Here is an 18,399-nt window from a genome sequence, read left to right as displayed (position 1 = left end):
ACTGCAAACAACTATTGCAGTACTGTCGACATACCTATATTGATGAATGGCAACACTTTCACAGAGTTCTCTTTTTTATGTCTTCTTGTATTATTATTTACTATTGAACTTTCATAGAAACCATATATACAATTGATTGCTAAATTAGCATCTGCTAAGGTTGCTTCTTTTTATCATGCTCACCATTTTCTCTCTCCTAATTCCATTCTCTACCTCTACAAATCTCTTATTCATCCCTGTATGGAATACTGTTGTCAAAATTGGGTTGGCTCTTCTAATAATGCTCTTTCACCTCTAGACAAGGTCTAAAAATTATTCTTAATTAAAAAATAATTCTAAAGAACTCTTTTCATAATTAATTTTTTGATTTTAATGTAGTTGATAATGATAGTTTTTAATGTAGCTTCCTGGTTACAAAATAACTATAGTTATTATATAATAATTATAACAATACCCAACTTCCTGTCAAATATTTTTATAATTTGAATATTTTTGATCTTTAGACATTCTTTCTGATGAATCTATTGATGGAGAAACAAGTTTTTGAAAAAAAAAATTTTGCTTGCTTGTAACAAGTACAAAATCAAATTTTGTATTTAATAAGCTATTTTTTTAATGATTAAACAGATACGATAGATACAGCCTTTTACGATAGCTTTAAAACAGCCTTATTTAAATTTTGCTTGTGCAAAAACCAAAAGCTATCGTAAAAGGCTGTTAGGAGAACCAACGCAACAAAAATTTTCTCACAACAGAACATGGTTTCTTGCTTAATTAACTTTTAAGTCTAATTTTTGTGGGGGCCCAACAACTTGTCTGGAGCACATTACTTGTCAAATAATTGATCAGAAAACTTAAAAAGTTTAGTAATTGACTTGGGTGTTCAATTATTTAATAATATCCTCTATAGTGCCTGGCGAACTTGGCCAATTTTTCATAAAAAATGAACAACAAGAATGAAATAGACAGAAACAAGAAGGAGCACCTGAAAATTATTAAAGGAGCAATTTTACAAGGAAAATAGTGCAAGTTGTGGCTGACAGCTATGAGACAGCCACAAAGGCTGTTCAGGAGAAGCAACTCACTTGGCTTGCCATGTTTGTTTTATGAGAGCTTTTCTCAGCTCTAACACTCATTTACTCCTGCCAAGACCTGTATATATATATATATATATATATATATATATATATATATATATATATATATATATATATATATATATATATAATGTGGAAATAAGAGAGAAGTTTCGAGTTTGATCTAGACCACGTCCCTGGTAGTACCGCACTTAACTTGTTTCTCCGCGCAGCAACCTTGTTTATCAAGGTTCTTCAGTTAAAGAGTGGAAAGTTTTAACCACAATAAAGTAGCCTCCTTGATTGTAATGGCCTTCTTGGCCTTGCGGTGGTGAATGACATAAAAATATATAATAATATAATCATTGCATTTATATATTTAAAATGACCATTTGAGTGTTTCTTTTATCATCAATTTTTTTATATACATAATATATGATACAAATTTAAAACTTTCATGATAATACTTTTAATTACAATGATCTTTAAAATAATCATTAAACAGTATTCATAAATTAATGTATGACATATGATGATAAATTCATCATGTATGTCTTTTAACACATTTATCAATGTCAAATCTAACAGGTACAATTATAATTTAATAACATTTTAAATGGTTTCTTGCTTAATTAACTTTTAAGCCTAAATTTTGTGGGGGTCCAACCGTTTGTCTGGAGCACATTACTTACTGTTTGTCATATTCTTGAGAATTATTTCAAATTTGAACAACATTATTGTTATAAAGATTCATTTGAATTCTGAAAGTCTAGAGTATGACAACACAGGTGTGAGATATGACATGGATATACCCAATGTGCAGTTTGGACGTCAAATGATAAAGTACTTATTTCTAAAACCTGGTATCCGCGGCTAGTCACATTTTGCTTTTTTAGTTGGTTTTACCCAAATTTTGTCAGCCACTTTGAATTTCTTGTTTATACCATTCTTGTCTGCTTTCCTCTATGTATTGACACCTGAAATAAAACAAGTTTGTTTTCTCTTGAATTGCTAAAATGGACTTTCAGTACAGTCGGATATTGTCTCATTGTACATGAAAATCCTAGAGATGAACAATGTGGGCGACTGTTCTTTTAAATGTTCCATGATGCATTTAACTATACTATATATATAGAATCAATAGTGTTGCAATGGTTACAATTTACTAAAAAAGGTTACAATTTACTATTGCTGCTGAAACCTCTTTACGTGATTCTGGTTATTTTGCAAACAAATTTGTATTGTCTTAACAACATCAAAACAACCAATTGAATGAACTTTCCATTCTGCTCAAGTTTTTTTTTTAGTTGTCGTTTTATATTTTCCTTTTCATTCAAATACTCTAGTTGCACACACTGTTTTGCACCATTTTTGGGGGATTCATGAATATCAAATTGGCCAAATTTATCTCGGATGGAATCTATTCTACTACAATCTGGATATCTTTTTGCTACTTCTTTAATAGTATTCAACTGTCTTTGTATTAACAATTAAGAAATTTCCCAAGTTTTCATGCAACTTTTTTTCTTCAAAACTGTATTTAACCATCCTACAGTGCTCTTGCTATCACTTTATACTGCTAATTCCTTTATGTCCCACTTACTAGATAAGTTTAGTCTTTGAATCACAGAATCCAGTTTATTTAAGTTAATACGGTGTATCTCTCACCAGCCGAAGCCATGCTGTATCTTCAACAACTACTCCTCCAATGAGCAGACACTAATACTTTTGAGCTAAACCAAGTTCTATGGATGATGCATCACAGTAAAGCTCTACTTTTCCATTCACTGGTACTAGCCATTTCCCATTAACCTTTTTTTACCACATGGTGAAGTAACGTTTTTTCAGTTTTTCTTTACAATCTTCTGAAATATAAACTCCAGGGAATATTTCCAGCTAAAAATTTGATGTATGAAGTTTATAAATGCAAACTTCGTCCCACCAAGTAGTGTCCAATGAGTTAACCTAACAGTATGAAAAGCTGTAATTGTGTGACTGTATTCAATTCAAATTGTACTGCATTGTCCTGTTTCCATATCAGTTCCCTATTTTTATTTATTTCAATTCTATATCCTAAAACATGTCCTTTTTGAGATCTACTTTTTATATATAGACTTATAAACTTTGTTTAAAAAAAAAGTCTCACATAATACCAGTGTTATTGAATTTACTCTGCTCTTTTCATTAATCAAAAGCAATAAAAAAAATCCAGTTATAAAATAATACATGATTTTGTTTTACTTAAACTTTACAACTGTTTGTTGGATAGAAAAAGATTTTAATGATGCTAGAAGAACTAATTAAAATATATATAAATGTAATTTCAAAAACTCAACAGAAGTAATCAACAGAAGCTATGTTAGACTTAGTGAAAATGAAAAAACATCTCTGGAAGCTAAGTAGAGCGTAAAAACTAACCTTAGAAAAAAATGAGTTAATTGGAAGGCCATTTAAGTTGTGGGAAAAATAAAGAAGAGAGGAGCAAGAAGCAGAGCTACATATTATTATAGTTTACTAGATATTAACGTAGATGACTTATTACAAACACCAAATTCAAAAAATGGGTACCTTAATTGCCCTCAGTCTCAAGGTACAATTTGATTCATCAGATTACTAACATCAAATATTACCAGTTCCTTTATGCATAATGCATTTACCCAACACCTCATAATACGTTAGAAGAAAAAACATAATTTTTATTCAAATTGGGTTCAGGTGAGTGAATCTGAGAAATTTGTGCTCTTTAAAGTATTCTAGACCATAATCAGCAGTGAATTATACAGATTCCTGAAAGCCAAACAGTTCTATAAAGTTTTCTTCGTGATCAAAATGGATTTTTGCATTTCAATGTAGAGTTTGATGAGATTCCAGTGAGTTTACAAACAAAAAGTGATAAATACAGTAGCTTATAACAAATGTTTTTGGTTAGATGAGTAGCATTTGTTTCATTTAAGTTTTAAAGCATATGAACAATTACGGTAAATGATGAAATATTACATTAATTTTACTCGACAATCACGAATCCCATACTACTCTAGAAGCTATTATGTTTTCAGAAAATATGGAACTGTATTACATAGACAGTATTATCCACACGTAGAAAAAACCACATGATTACATGTTCCATTTAAAAGGAAATTAAATATTGTTTTTAACAATTCAAAAAAAAGACTTGATGAAAAAAAAATTGATGTATCGATGAAAAAATATATAAATTTTGACTTACAAGTTCAGTTAATACAAAAACAAAAACAAACGAAAAATTGAACTTGATTATCTTTGAGATAATTAAAAAGAATTTGATTCACTTTGAATCATTAGTCAGAATCTGTAAAATGCTAACAAATCAGCAACTAATAAACCGATACAACAGCTTGGCATCAAACTGTAAAAATGTGAAAGGACAAATAGAAAAAAATTTCATATAATTCTTTAAAACTATGGACTAATTTGAATATGGTTTTGGTGATCTCTAAATCTCTATTTAAAGCAATTAGAGTGATAGAATGGGGTACTACAATGACATATGATGATCCTTAAAAAAATTCCATTTTTTAAGAAAATTAAAATTCAAAATAATCCATCAATCCCATCAACTTTAATTTTAAATGAATACAGAGAGCAATCCATATGTAAGTCATCAGAGAAGGTAAAAAACTACAAAATAAAGTGAGAAAAAAACTTAAGGTCGAAAATTGGTGTTTGCATTTTGATGGGAAAAAGATGGTGAAACATTAAGCAGTTGTGATAAAGAGCAATAAAAGAAAAATTAATAAAGAAGGTTAATGGTATTGAGGAATGGAAAGTCAGAGACAATTATTGACAAACTTCCAGAACATTTGAAATTAGAAAGAGAAATTAGACTAATGAAGAAGGTTAATGGTATTGAAGAATGGAAAGTCAGAGACAATTATTGACAAACTTCCAGAACATTTGAAATTAGAAAGAGAAATTAGACTAATGAAGAAGGTTAATGGTATTGAAGAACGGAAAGTCAGAGACAATTTTTGATAATCTTCCAGAACATTTGAATGAATATTATTTATGAGGATCTATGAAAATGATTGTGACAAACACTACAACACTGGTAAAATAAATGACATGATTAAGAGATTAACCATACATTTTGATATAATAATTACAGGAAGCGATAAAAGATCATCTAAAGGCTATTAATAGATTTACAGAGTTTTAGTAAGATATTCCTTTGCCTAAAAAGACCCAACTTTATTTCAAACAAGCTGTAAAGGTTTTAGAGGATACCAAAAGTCTTTTCAAATCTGAGGAAATTTCTTTTTTGAAGTATTTATCAACAAGTTGTGAATGTAAACAAATAAAAGTAGTTTAATCAATATTAAACATTTTGTTTCTCTGTTGATTTGAATAATAATAATTTACATGATAGATATCTTTATCATTTACTTAAATATAACTTAATATTTTAGGACAAAGCAGAAGGCAAGGCTAGCATAATTATTTATAATACATTTTTTTTAAGGGTTTAGAAAAATATCTGTATTTTTGATTAAAAAGTATGGTTTTTTTCTTTCTTCTCAAAAAACAGTATAATTTACATTTTAAATCGGCTAAAAAACGGTAATTACATGACGCAGCGTTGTTATTACTTTTTCAACAACTAAATTCAAATTTTGTTATTTAGATTCATACAGTTGGCAAATGTATATATTCAAAATAAGAATAGAATTACTCATTTTATTTATGTTTATTATTGGTAATATTTTAATCAGAATAAAATAAAATACTCCTTAAGTTATGACTACAATTTATGATTTACAATTTTTTTTTTTTTTTTTCCAAACATGTACTTTGAGGGCAAAGAAATAGTGGATCAATTGCACTGAAATTTTTTGTGAGTAAGTTTAAACATATTTACTTTAAATCTAGGCGGTTTAATTTTTCTAATTCTGAAATTTTTTTTTCTGAACACCCCTAATATATATACATACATATATATATATATATATATATATATATATATATATATATATATATATATATATATATATATATATATATATATATATATATATATATATATATATATTGAACATGACCAATTTTTTTTTAAAAATGGACAAGAAGAAAGAAATGGAAAGACTGAAACAAGTAGGACTACCTGAAAATTATGAAAGGAGCAATGATCAGTTGTGGCTGATGGCTATGAGATGGCATTTCTTCTTATCAGTGTTCAGATAAGGAAGATAAGCTTATATATATATATATATATATATATATATATATATATATATATATATATATATAGTGAACAAATTAGAAAGTAAAATTCACAATCGAAACTTGTGTTCTCTACAAGGTTACTTTATACTAGAAATTAACATTATGCATCATTTTATTTGTAATAAAGTGTTGTATTTGCTTCGCATCACTTAAAAAATACTTAATATGTCTTCCTAATGTTATATTCACTGAAATAAAAAAAATATTATCACTATTTTCCTTATTCTCTCATTGAACATATGGTTAACTACTAAAGCAAAAAGATGGTCATATACTGAAATTTTTTTTGGTCAATTACTAACATAAAATCTTGCTTTGAAAAAACAGCTACAAAAACATAAAAAGTTAGTACTTTGTGAAATATTGCTTAACAGTAAACTTACTATAGTAAGTTGTTTGAACTATTAAAGCTATATAATTGGCAAACAATCTTAAAGATGGTCATACAGAATATTTTCTTTTAAGATGTCAATTACTGGTATATTTACCTTTTAAATCAAAAGCTTTGAATTTATCAGTTTTTTAAAAGCATTGATTCCACATGCATTAATTGTTTCTTAAGAAATGTTATTCCATGCGTTAATTGTTCATTAGATAAAAACATTGACCTTGCTGTGCTGGAAACACTTTTTATGAAGAATTTTTGATCGTGTCCTTGTCTGTGAGGTAATTTCCATAATCGTTTAATTTTGATGGTGCAAATTAATTTTGTCTATACCTTTGTGAAACTTAAAAAACTGAATTATTGTCATGATGATTTCTCAATGTAGTGATGTTGATTTAAAGATATCAAATCTTACCTTGTATTTTTGTTCTTTAGGATTTTAATTTTTTGTTGTTCTTATCTGAAAATGTTCTATTTTTCTTACATCCTTAACGTAGTATGGGTTTCATATTGAAGCATGATGCTTCAATATTCTAATTGGAGACAAACTTGAGATGCATACAATGGTCTCATTGAATTTACATTGAGATTTTTAAAACTGTGTTTTATGATAAAATTGTGCAAGCACCTGTATCTATATCAGTAATTTCAAACATGTAACTAATGTTTGTTTTTTCCAATATGCATAACTTTACACTTTTCTAGGTTAAAATTTAAGAGCCACTACTTTGTTCATTCCATAAGATGGTTTAGATCTCTTCGAATGAATTCATTACCTACTTGGCTCATAATTTTGGAAATCAATATAGTGTCATCTGCAAATAATTCAAACTAATTTGAAATTTTATATCCCAAATCATTAATTTGTAAAACAAAAAATAAGGGTTGACCCTTATAAGATCCCATTAATTACTTACTATTGTTATTATTAATATTGTTATTATTGTTATTATTATTATTATTATTATTTAATAATAATAATAATATATTATTATCATTATTATTATATATATACATATATATATATATTTATATATATATATATATATATATATATATATATATATATATATATATATATATATATATATATATATATATATGTATATATATATATGTAATAATTTATTACATATATGTATACATACATATATATATATATATATATATATATATTATATATATATATATATATATATATATATATATATATATATATATTATATTTATAAATTTTTGTTTTGATACTTAATGTCAACAAATTAAGATCAATGTTCTTTGTATATAGGAAATCTTTATTACGTTTTGAAATTTAACGCTTACAAATGATGAATATCAGTAGCTTTAAGTTTTTCTAAGTCTACTTATAAAAGATCTCTGCAATCAAAATATGTCTTTGATTGTAGTATATCCCATTCTACCAGATGACTCTAAATGCTTTTATTTATTTATTTTATTTGTGCTATTTAAACTTGACTTAATAATATTAAACTCATTTTAAATCATTAAATATTTAATACCGCTAAATTATAAAAACACCGTTTTCCGTCACATTTGCAATTTACTATTTAAATATATTTTAACACCAAAAATATAATTTAATAACTTTATCTAATTATTCAAAAATTTAATTTACCATTTAATCTTTTATTTTGCTCTGTAATGAATCATGTTTTTTATGATAAAATCTCTTTACTATTAAAAGTTTTTAACTGATTATTGTCACGAGATCCTTTGAGTCTAAGGTTAAAATAATTAAAGGTAAAAGTTGTTATGAAGCGGCATCACTGACAAAACTAATAATATAACATTTTATTCTTGGAATGTTATCGTTATTCGCTCAATGATAGGATTTTGATAATGATCTTGTGGGATCACGATATATTTATCGTGACGGGTAACTGCGGTATGGCAGTAGTTAATGCGGTAGTGGTGTTGTGGTAAAAGCGCTCACTTTGTAAGCGAGAGGTTCGGAGTTCGACTCTTACTCGTCCCTGGAAGTACCGCGCTCAACTTAGTTTCTCCGCGCAGCGGCCTTGCTCGGCAAGGTTCGTGTTTCGGAGTTAAAGAGTTGAGAGAGGGTTGCACCACGAAAAAAAAAACACAAAAAAAAAATGAGTAGCCTCCTCGACTGTAGTGGCCCCCCCTCGGACCTTGGGGAGGTGAATAAACTAAAAAAAAAACAAAAAAAACTGGTTTTATCTTAAGTAAATGTAGTCGTTATAGTCGTCAAGTCTTTGTAGTCGTCAAGTGACGGACACGATCTTGTACGCCGTCGAATTAATATAAATCTTGACTTCGTTTTTCAGATGTCAGTCAGATGTCAACCTGTTTGGTTAAAACAATTATTAATTAATTATTAATTATCCCAAATTTAAGTAAATTTTTCCGGCGCCGAAAAAAGATCATGAGGACAAGAAATTGTCCCGCATTAATATTCGTATCGGCTAGAATTTTTTCTACTTTAATTTTTGCAAAATCAATAAAGAAATAAATTATGATTAAAGAACTACATGTTTTTTTTTTTATAAGCATAACGCTTATAAGCATATAGAGGCTCAGATTTGGGAAAAAAATAAGCATATGTAAGCATATTCCTGAGCCTTGATAAACTATTTAAAAAATTAGAATTTTATTTAGTTAAAGATTTTAAATATATTTCTAAATTTAAACCAACAAAAACAACAAAAATCGAAGTTTATGTTTTGCAATGCAATGACTTAATGAAGTAATGAAGTCATTGTATTGCAAAACCTAAACCTCAATACTTGAACATAAAAACATAAAGTTTAGAAGTCGCTCTGAAGTGTTTTATTTCTCTCTTTTTTTTTCTCTCTCTCTCGCTTTTAATGTGTAGTTTATTTAATACCTTATTTAAAATGTTTATTTTATTTTTAAGTTTTATTTTCAGATACTGATAAAATAATAATAATAATGTCAAAGATAATAAAGAGAAAGCAGCCTACATTGGCAGCGTTTGGTTTCACAAAAAATGTTATGCACAGAGGAGAAATGAGTGCAATCCGATTGCCGTTAGAAGCTGTTGAAACTAGTGTTGAATGCAAACATTGCAAAAAATTATTTAAAAGCCAACAAGGACTAGCTTTTCATGTTAAAGTTATTCACGGAATTAGCAAACAAGATTGTAAACATTCACAATCACAAGTTCTTCAAAGAAACGAAGAACTTATCACTCTAGCAGTGAAAGATGTGCTCAATAATATAGTCAACAAAGTTGTTAGTGAAATGAAAAAAAGTGAAGAGTCTCGCCAATTAGCTGGTAAGAAACGCCACCAATATACTGCTGCCTTTAAAGCAGAAGCAATTAACGCCTATGGTTATGAGGCAAATCAAGAAACTATAGCAGAGTCGTTTGGTGTAACACAAAGTCAGATTTCGCGATGGCTTAAAAAAAAAGAAACTATTATTAAAGATGCCGAATCATCCTATCGCAGATTGTTTCTGAAGGGAAGACGTTCCACAAAATATCTTGAACTGTACGAAGCTATTTACAATGAATTTTTACAAGCCAGATCGAAAGGTCATATTGTAAACTTTTCCTGGCTTTGGAGTAAAGCTAGAAATATACAATTAAACATTGATCCAAACGTGGAAATAAAACTTCATGTTATAGTTCGATTTTTACAAAAAAAAGAGTTAAAAATGAGATCGAAACAAAGAAACAAAAGGAAACATAAGAAAGAAATGGAACCATTATTACAGAAATGGCATGCCACATTCAGAGAAAAGTGTATCAGAACAGGTTCTAAAGATCCAAGTTACGACAAAAAATGGGGACGGTACCAACCTGGACAAAGGCTCAATGTTGACCAGAGCCCACTTCCCTTTGTTGTTCATGGTAAGAAAACTTATGAGTATGTACCCAAGGGTCAAGGTGCAACATATAATACATGGATCTCACAACCCGGCTCAGGATTGGAAAAAAGGCAATGTTCCCTTCAAATTATGTTTCGCCCAGAAGGAGAGCAACCAAAGCTAGCCATCATTTTTAGAGGTCAAGGAAAACGCATTTCAAAAGACGAAAAGTTAGCATGGCACAAAGATATTCACGTTTACTTCCAGCAAAATGCTTGGTTAGACCAAAACGTCTGTAAGCACTGGTGTGATAAAACACTTCTTCCATTTGTAAAAGAACAAAAGCTTGATAAATTTGTTCTTTTGCTGGACAACTTGAAGGGACAGATGCAGGAGGATTTTAAAGATGCTGTGGCTGCTGCTAAAGGACTTCTCTGGTACGGTCTACCAAGTGCCACTGACCTTTGGCAACCAGTTGACGCAGGATATGCTGCCACTCTGAAAAGACTTATTACCATTGAACATCAAAAATGGCTCGATAGAGATAATCATTCTGATAGATGGTTCAGTAATGAAATGCCCTACACTGCAAAAGAGAGACGAATTTTGATTACACATTGGGCAGGGGAAGCATGGAAAGCTTTAAACACTTCAAAGTATGACAAGCAAAGGAAGAAATGTTGGACGATGACTGGATGTTTAATGACTTCTGATGGCTCAGAAGATTCGCTAGTTAAACCAGAGGGCCTTGATTGTTATAAAGTTCCCCCACCATCCATCATTGATCCTGGAAGTGATCAACCCATAGGAAATCAGGGTGATATTCAACCAGTGGAGGTAGATGATGCTATAAATGAAAGTGCCAACGAAATTCTTCCAGATGACACCTTTATTGGTCCGGACGAGAAGGAATGCGAAGTTCATATCTTTGATTTTATTGATAACATTTGTATATAGTATATATGTTTTATTTTTTATTATCATACTATAACATTAATTCAGCTACATTAAAACCAAAGCAAATACAGAGCATAAGTCAACTTTTTATTTTTCTTATACCCATTAACCTTAAGTAACGCGTACACTTTAAGAAAGTATTGAAATAAGCATATTTTATTAGAAATATGCTTAAGCTTTAGCATATTTTTGAGCCTCTTTTAACTTTTTGCTTAAGCATACCCGAGCCTGTTTCAAAAATTTCATATGCTTATAAAAAAAAAAACATGTATTTATGCGCGCTTATTTATTTTTAAATTGTTGACCATTAACAATAGGCAAATTAAAATTTTATATATTTCTTGTTTGTAAAATAAAAATTAAATTCTTTGTTACTGGTATTTCTTTTTAATAAATGTTTTTTTAACTATTTTTAACTATAGTTTAGTTTCTAACTATACTAGTTTTCAACAATAGTTTCCAAAATATCAACTGCAAGATGTTCTGAAAAAGTAGAGACCAATTAAAGTTGCAAAAACATATTTCCAAAATATCAACTGCAAGTTGTTCTTAAAAAAAGGGTGATTTTTTTTTTTCATTAAACTTAGCTGCAATGAAGATTATAAGATCAGAATTAACAAACGCATATTACTTAATCAAACATCATAATTCATTTTATAGCACAGATTACAAGTTAATAAAAATGATGTGGTCAAGTTAAATAATTGCTACCAAGTTTTTTTCATAGTGAACCAATTCTACTGTCTTCATTAAATCAATTATTTCTTTACATTCTCCTAAAAACAACGCCACAATAGTAGAAAATAATAATTTTTTTGGATACTAGTAACCACAATTCAACCAAACATTTTCCTTTACGCATTCAATGTTTTGGTATGTATAAACGAACATAATTTATGAAGTTGGATAAAAGGATTCACTTTTCTTTAATTAAACGAGTATTGTAAAAAAAAATAACTATTGAAAAGTCGGTGAACACTTTTAAACATTGTAAAAACTTTGAGGAATACTCTGAAAAAGAAATAAAAGGTGTTTTTTTTTTAAAGTTCGATAAAACTTAAAACTGTATAAATGCAAAAAATTCAATTTTGATGAACATTTTTTATTATATTTGTTTCAGTATACGCAGACAAATCACCATGAATAGACTTACGCTTGAAGACGCTAGAAAATTATTTAAATTTACTTAGAAAATAATTGGTCGATTTGCGCAACTTATAGATTATTGCGCACGTAATCGTTAATCTGAATAAGCCATCTGTCGAACTGTGTAATGTTTTTGTACCATACTCTCTTTAGAGGATGCAACAGCGTCAGCACGTCAAATAAATATTTGAAAAGAAGAAAATATTGACGCTATAAGTAAAAGTGTAGAAGAAGATCCAAATTTATTGATTCTTTGTTGGTCGCAGGAATTAAGGCTCTGTCCATCCGTTACGTAAAGTATTTTGCGCAAAAAAATTAGCCTCAACCCGTATAAGATCCAGCTGGTGCAGGAATCGAAATCTTAGGAAGCCGTCGTCCCTTCGCCAATTTGGCTCATTTTTGGTTTAACTAATTAGAGCAGTTGTTAAATGACCTGTTGTTTTATCTCCTAACCGTGTTCAGTTATGAGACTCATTTTTGAATTAACAGGTTTTTTAATAATTAAAATTTTGCATATGGAGTGAGACCAATCCACATGAGACCCTAGAGACTTCATGAAATCCAGAAAAACGTGCGGTTTGGTGCGGTTTATAAGCTAGTGGCTTCTTAGGACCTTTATTAGTATATTACCGTATTATGATCAATTAGTTTTTGCTTGAAAATGTAGATGACATTGATCTGAAAGAAATGTGGTTTTAATAGGATTGCGCTACGTGCCATACAATTATCAACTCAATGAAATCAAGTTTTTTGAGACGCTCCAAAAATTCTTAACGGTTTTATCACAGAGAACCCTGGAATAGTATTTAACCAGGAAGTTCAGTGCGGTAGTGGTGTAGTGGTAAGAGCGCTCGCTTTGTAAGCGAGAGGTTCGGAGTTCAACTCCCACCACGTCTCTGGAAGTATCGCGCTCAACTTAGTTTTTCCGCGCAGCGGCCTTGCTCGGCAAAGTTCGTGTTTCGGAGTTAAAGAGTTGAGAGAGGGTTGCACCACGAATAACGACTAAAAAAAAAAAAATGTCAAAAAAAAATAATAATAATAATAATGAGTATCCTCCTCGACTGTAGTGGCCCCCCTCGGGCCTTGGGGAGGTAAATAATCTAAAAAAAAAAAAAAAAAAAAAGTTCACGCTTTCTCCTTATTAAGGATGCCTAATATATGCATCATTGGGCTACGTAAAGTTATGGGTTTATGCTAATAAACCAGCAACAATTGACACCTCGGAGACCACCATTATTTGTGCTATTCATCACTTATAGCCAACATTGCTCAAAAAAGAAGCTTAAAAATTGGACGTCCTAAATGTGCTTTGTCAACAACAGCAACGGTGCCCATATACCAGTAATTATTTTTAGTGTTTAATACCATAAATTGATTTTTCGAATAAAAATAGATGCTTTGATTACAATTTAATTTTTTGTGTTTTTTTTTTTTTTACGATTTCAATATCTAGTGGGATGACTATGCAAGAGCAGTTTTAAAAACCAGCTTGGAATTGCCGATAATATAGTGGTTGAGCGAGCTCATCGAATAAGAAGAGTTAAAGACAATATAGTTCTTAAACTCCTAAATTATAATGATAACTGCAAAGTTTAACATTTTTTATCATTGAAGATTAGGCGAAAGAAACACTGGAACATCGTAAAAAGTTGTGGGAAGAAATTAAAAGGCATTGTAAAGAGGGTAAGTATGCAGTAATCAAATTTGTCAAAATTTTTGTTAAAGATATGCATAAATAAAATAACGTAATCGCGGAAATAAAAGGAGATTCTAACTCTCACTGAAATGGCCGAAATTAGCGATTTTAAACTTTAAGCTTTTAATTTTTTTTAAATGAAAACTTTAATAGATATAAATGTAGAAAAAAAAATTATTTTCATGATTTAAATAATGATTGCTTTTACTATTATCCTAGTAAAATAGAAGGATCTCTTTTTAATTCCAATAACGGCGAACAAATTAAAATTCTTCATGTAAATATCAGAAACATAAGTCACAACTTTGAAAAGCTCCTTTACTTAATAGAAGAAACTACAAATATTTTTAATACTATTTGTTTAACTGAAACTTGGATAAGCACAAACGATTAAAGTAATAGCGCAAATTTTTATCTTCCCCGTCTTAAGTAATATCTCAAGAGAGACATACTTATTTACGTGAAGGAACCGATTGCGCATTACGTTAGGAATGATTTAAGCGCTTCTGACGGCGAAAAAGAAATTTTAACTATTGAAATCTTAAACAATGAATCTAAAAATGTATTACTAAGCTGCTGTTATCGACCACCTGACGGTCTGAGCGAAAATCTGAGCACTTTTTTTGAACAAAATGTTATCAAAATAGGCATTAAAAAAAAAAAAAATTTATCATTGGCGATCTAAACATGAATTTTTTATATAATTTGAAATAGGAGCAATTCCCCTAATTAATCGTGTAACTAGAGTATCATCAAACTCAGCCACTCTCATTGATAACATTATTACAACTGATGTCTTCAATAACGATATACAAAAAGGTATATTGAAAGCAGATATATCTGATCATTTCCAAATATTTCTATTATTCAACTCAAATTCTAAAAAACCAAAACTAATAATAAAATAAGTAAACGCATATATAATATAAACAATATTGAACAGTTTAAAAAACAATTATCACTGCTTCATTGGAAGCATATAAATTTTAATGACGACGCAAATAAAATTTATGAAAATCTTTTTTAAACATTTTATTCTGTCTATGATGCCAATTTTCCTATCTGTGAAAAAACAATAAATCAAAAAAGCTTAAATGCTCCTTGAATAAGTAAGGGCTTTAAAAATTCATCTAACATCAAACAAAAGCTATATATAAATTACATAAAAACAAAAACATCTTTAAACGAAAAATTATACAAAGAATACAAATATCTATTTGAAAAAACTCGTAAAAACTTAAAAATAAATTACTACTCAAAATTGATTGAAAATGATAAGAACGACTCTAAACGCACTTGGAAAATATTAAGAGAAATTGGTGGAAAACAAAAAACTTGCTCATGTTCCCTACCGTAGGTGATTAAAGTGGATAACAAAGATGTTTTTGAACCTAGATTAATAGCTGAGTTTAACAAATTCTTCATTGACATCGGTTCCAAACTGGCAAATAAAATTCCTTATAGACAAGTTGTGTTCAATAACTTTTTAACACCGATGGATGATTGCATTTTCTCCAAAAATTTATCTTCTGAGCTATCATTTGAGGAGTTTCAAGTGCCCTATTAAAAAAAACAAAGCCCCTGGAGCTATGAAATAAATAGAAACATAGTCTTAGAATGCTTTGAATAATTAAAAGATGTTCTCTTTAAAGTTTTCAGAGCGTCAATACGACAAGGAGTTTTTCCTGATCAGTTAAAAATAGCTAAGATAATCTCAATCTACAAAGAAAACATATTTGACATTTGAGACAGAACATATATGTAAGAATATATGTAACTACCGACCTATCTCTATTTTATCAACATTTTCAAAAATCTTAGAAAAAATTATTTACAATATATTATATACTTATTTTAAGGAGAAGAATTTTTTTTATAAAAATCAGTTTGATTTAAAAAATTTTTTTCTACTGGGCATGCAATCATCCAATTCGTCCGTGAAATCTCTAAAACTTTCGAAAATTCACAATTCAATTTAGGTATTTTTTTGGATTTATCAAAAGCATTTGATACAGTAACTCATGGCATTTTTATTCATAAACCTAAATATTATGGAGTGGAAGGCGTAATTTTGAAATGGCTTAAAAGTTATTTAACAAACCGAAAACAATTTGTTTCTTTTAACGATCCTTATCAAAAAAATGTTTTAGATATTTCATGTGGTGTTCCGCAAAGATCAATTCTGGGGCCACTTCTTTTTTTAATCTACATTAATGATTTGCATAAAGCTTCTAATCATTTAAGTATTGTGTTTGCGGATGATACTAATTTATTTTTATCTGATAACATTACTAATAAACTCTTAACTACGATGAATGAAGAACGCAAAAACGAACTAACAAATATAAACTAAAATGTTTAAAAAAAATAAAAATTAAATGAAATAAAAAAATATTTTTTTTTTCCTAAGCTCAGGCAGACTTTAGGTGTTTCTAGGCTATAACCTGCAACAGATCCAACGCAGCTGTGGCACAGTGGTTAGAGTTTTGATTCAAAACCAATAGGTCTGAGGTTCCTTGCCGGCTCCAGCCCAATAAGCAACATTGGTAAGGAAGGAGACATGAACTTCCAAGTTAAATTCTTTTACGCAGTGCTCTGTGCTAAGGACCGTAAGAACATCTGGAAGCACCTAAAAAAAAGTTCTTAGAAATCCAGCCCGGGTAACGAATATAAAACAATTTTTTTTTATTTTAAGCCATTTTTTCAACAAAAAAAAAGTCGTTACTGTTATTTGAATATGAGATTTAAAAATTTTTTTTTGAGTCCTCTTTAGACCTACTTTGGGGCTTTCGAAAATCACCGTCTAACTAATTTAGTTTTTGCCAGATTTCACTTTTTTATTATTCCTATTTTTGTGTTCCGGTTTTTTTTTTTATAATGTTCAGAAAAAGAAATGGTTCTAAAACAGTGCCTTGTGAAATACAAATAAAAGTTTTAGCTAGTTACCATTAATTGAGGCAAATTAAGTTCTGTTACTCTCGGGTACCTAATACAAGGAGAGGAGAGGGGATTAAGGCGATAAAAGGAGGGGAGGAGGGTAAAATTCTAGTCCTGACTTAATAAACGGGGGAGGGGGAAGGAATACTGAATAAAAGGATGGGTGGGAATTTTTACAGAACACGAATAAACAATTTAATTCTAGTGTAAAATTAAATGTGTATTTTTTAACAGCTGTTTATATATAACTAATAGATTTATTATACTTACATAAGTTTTAAATCCAAAATTTTAAACCCAAATCTAAATTTTGACAAATCGAAGTTTATAAGATTTTTAAAAAGATTGACAATTTCTACACTGAAAATTATTCTTATCATTGACTGATATATACTTTTCTAATTTTTAATTTCATTTTGAGATTGTTTAATTGTTTTTTTGTTTGTTGATAACAAGTAAAAATTAATAAACAGGGGAATGGGGGAGGGGGTGTAGGAGGGTCTTAATATGTATGGAGTGAGTGGGGAATGGGGAAATTGGGGGGGGGGTGTAGGAGGGGAATGGGGGCAGGGGTGGGAAATGGGGGGGGTGTAGGAGGGGAATGGGGGTGTAGAAGGTCCTAATATGCACGGAGTGAGTGAAAAAAAATTTTAAAATTAATAAACATCTCATCCCGTGTATTAAGTACCTAAGGGTACAAAAAGAAAAGGAAAAAAATGGTGTTAAAAAGTAAGAAGAGTTTATGTTTGACTATGAGTACTAATCATTCAACTCAAACACTAATATGGGGTTATTCTAACCTAATAATTAACTAAATTCTATTAAAACCTGTGTACAACAGTAAACGAGAGTTTTATTTACAAAAATTTTTAATCAAATTACATTTATTCTTTTATGTAAACACAAATAGTTAAATAGACGATTCAAAAAGTTTCAATTAGATATCCATTGTAGTTACTAAATATATTTGTTCGTTCCTTGACGGTAAAAGTTTTCTTGAGGTGCCGAATTTTCATAATCTTTAAACCAAATTTGAATCTTGTATAATTACCATATTGTTCTCTTTTGTTATATTCAATTTATTACTCAGACTTTTATTTATAATTTTAAAAGCAACTCTCTGTTTT

The 18,399-nt window shown here is 29.3% G+C and overlaps 2 protein-coding genes across 2 annotated transcripts in view; one reads left to right on the top strand and one right to left on the bottom strand.

Annotated features, from left to right (window-relative positions):
- LOC101241823 (uncharacterized) overlaps window positions 1-8,630 on the bottom strand; it is a 130,481-nt gene extending 121,851 nt beyond the window's left edge. The window contains exon 1 of the mRNA XM_065803668.1: window positions 8,357-8,630. The gene's annotated coding sequence lies outside the window, so the exon portion shown is untranslated. The remainder of the gene's footprint in view (window positions 1-8,356) is intronic.
- A 1,024-nt stretch (window positions 8,631-9,654) lies between these two features.
- LOC136083285 (jerky protein homolog-like) lies at window positions 9,655-11,493 on the top strand. Its single transcript, XM_065802686.1, has one exon. The coding sequence runs from the start codon at window positions 9,655-9,657 to the stop codon at window positions 11,491-11,493; it is 1,839 nt and encodes a 612-aa protein (XP_065658758.1).
- Window positions 11,494-18,399: the final 6,906 nt, after the last annotated feature.

Source organism: Hydra vulgaris, chromosome 08 (assembly GCF_038396675.1).
Source record: "Hydra vulgaris chromosome 08, alternate assembly HydraT2T_AEP".
NCBI classification, from domain to species: Eukaryota; Metazoa; Cnidaria; class Hydrozoa; order Anthoathecata; family Hydridae; genus Hydra; species Hydra vulgaris.
Note: the sequence above shows the minus strand (reverse complement) of the source record. Positions and strands in the feature narration are given on the sequence as shown.

Coding starts and splice junctions, on each gene's coding strand:
- LOC136083285 (XM_065802686.1), top strand. CDS start 9,655: ATGTCAAAGATAATAAAGAGAAAGCAGCCTACATTGGCAGCGTTTGGT.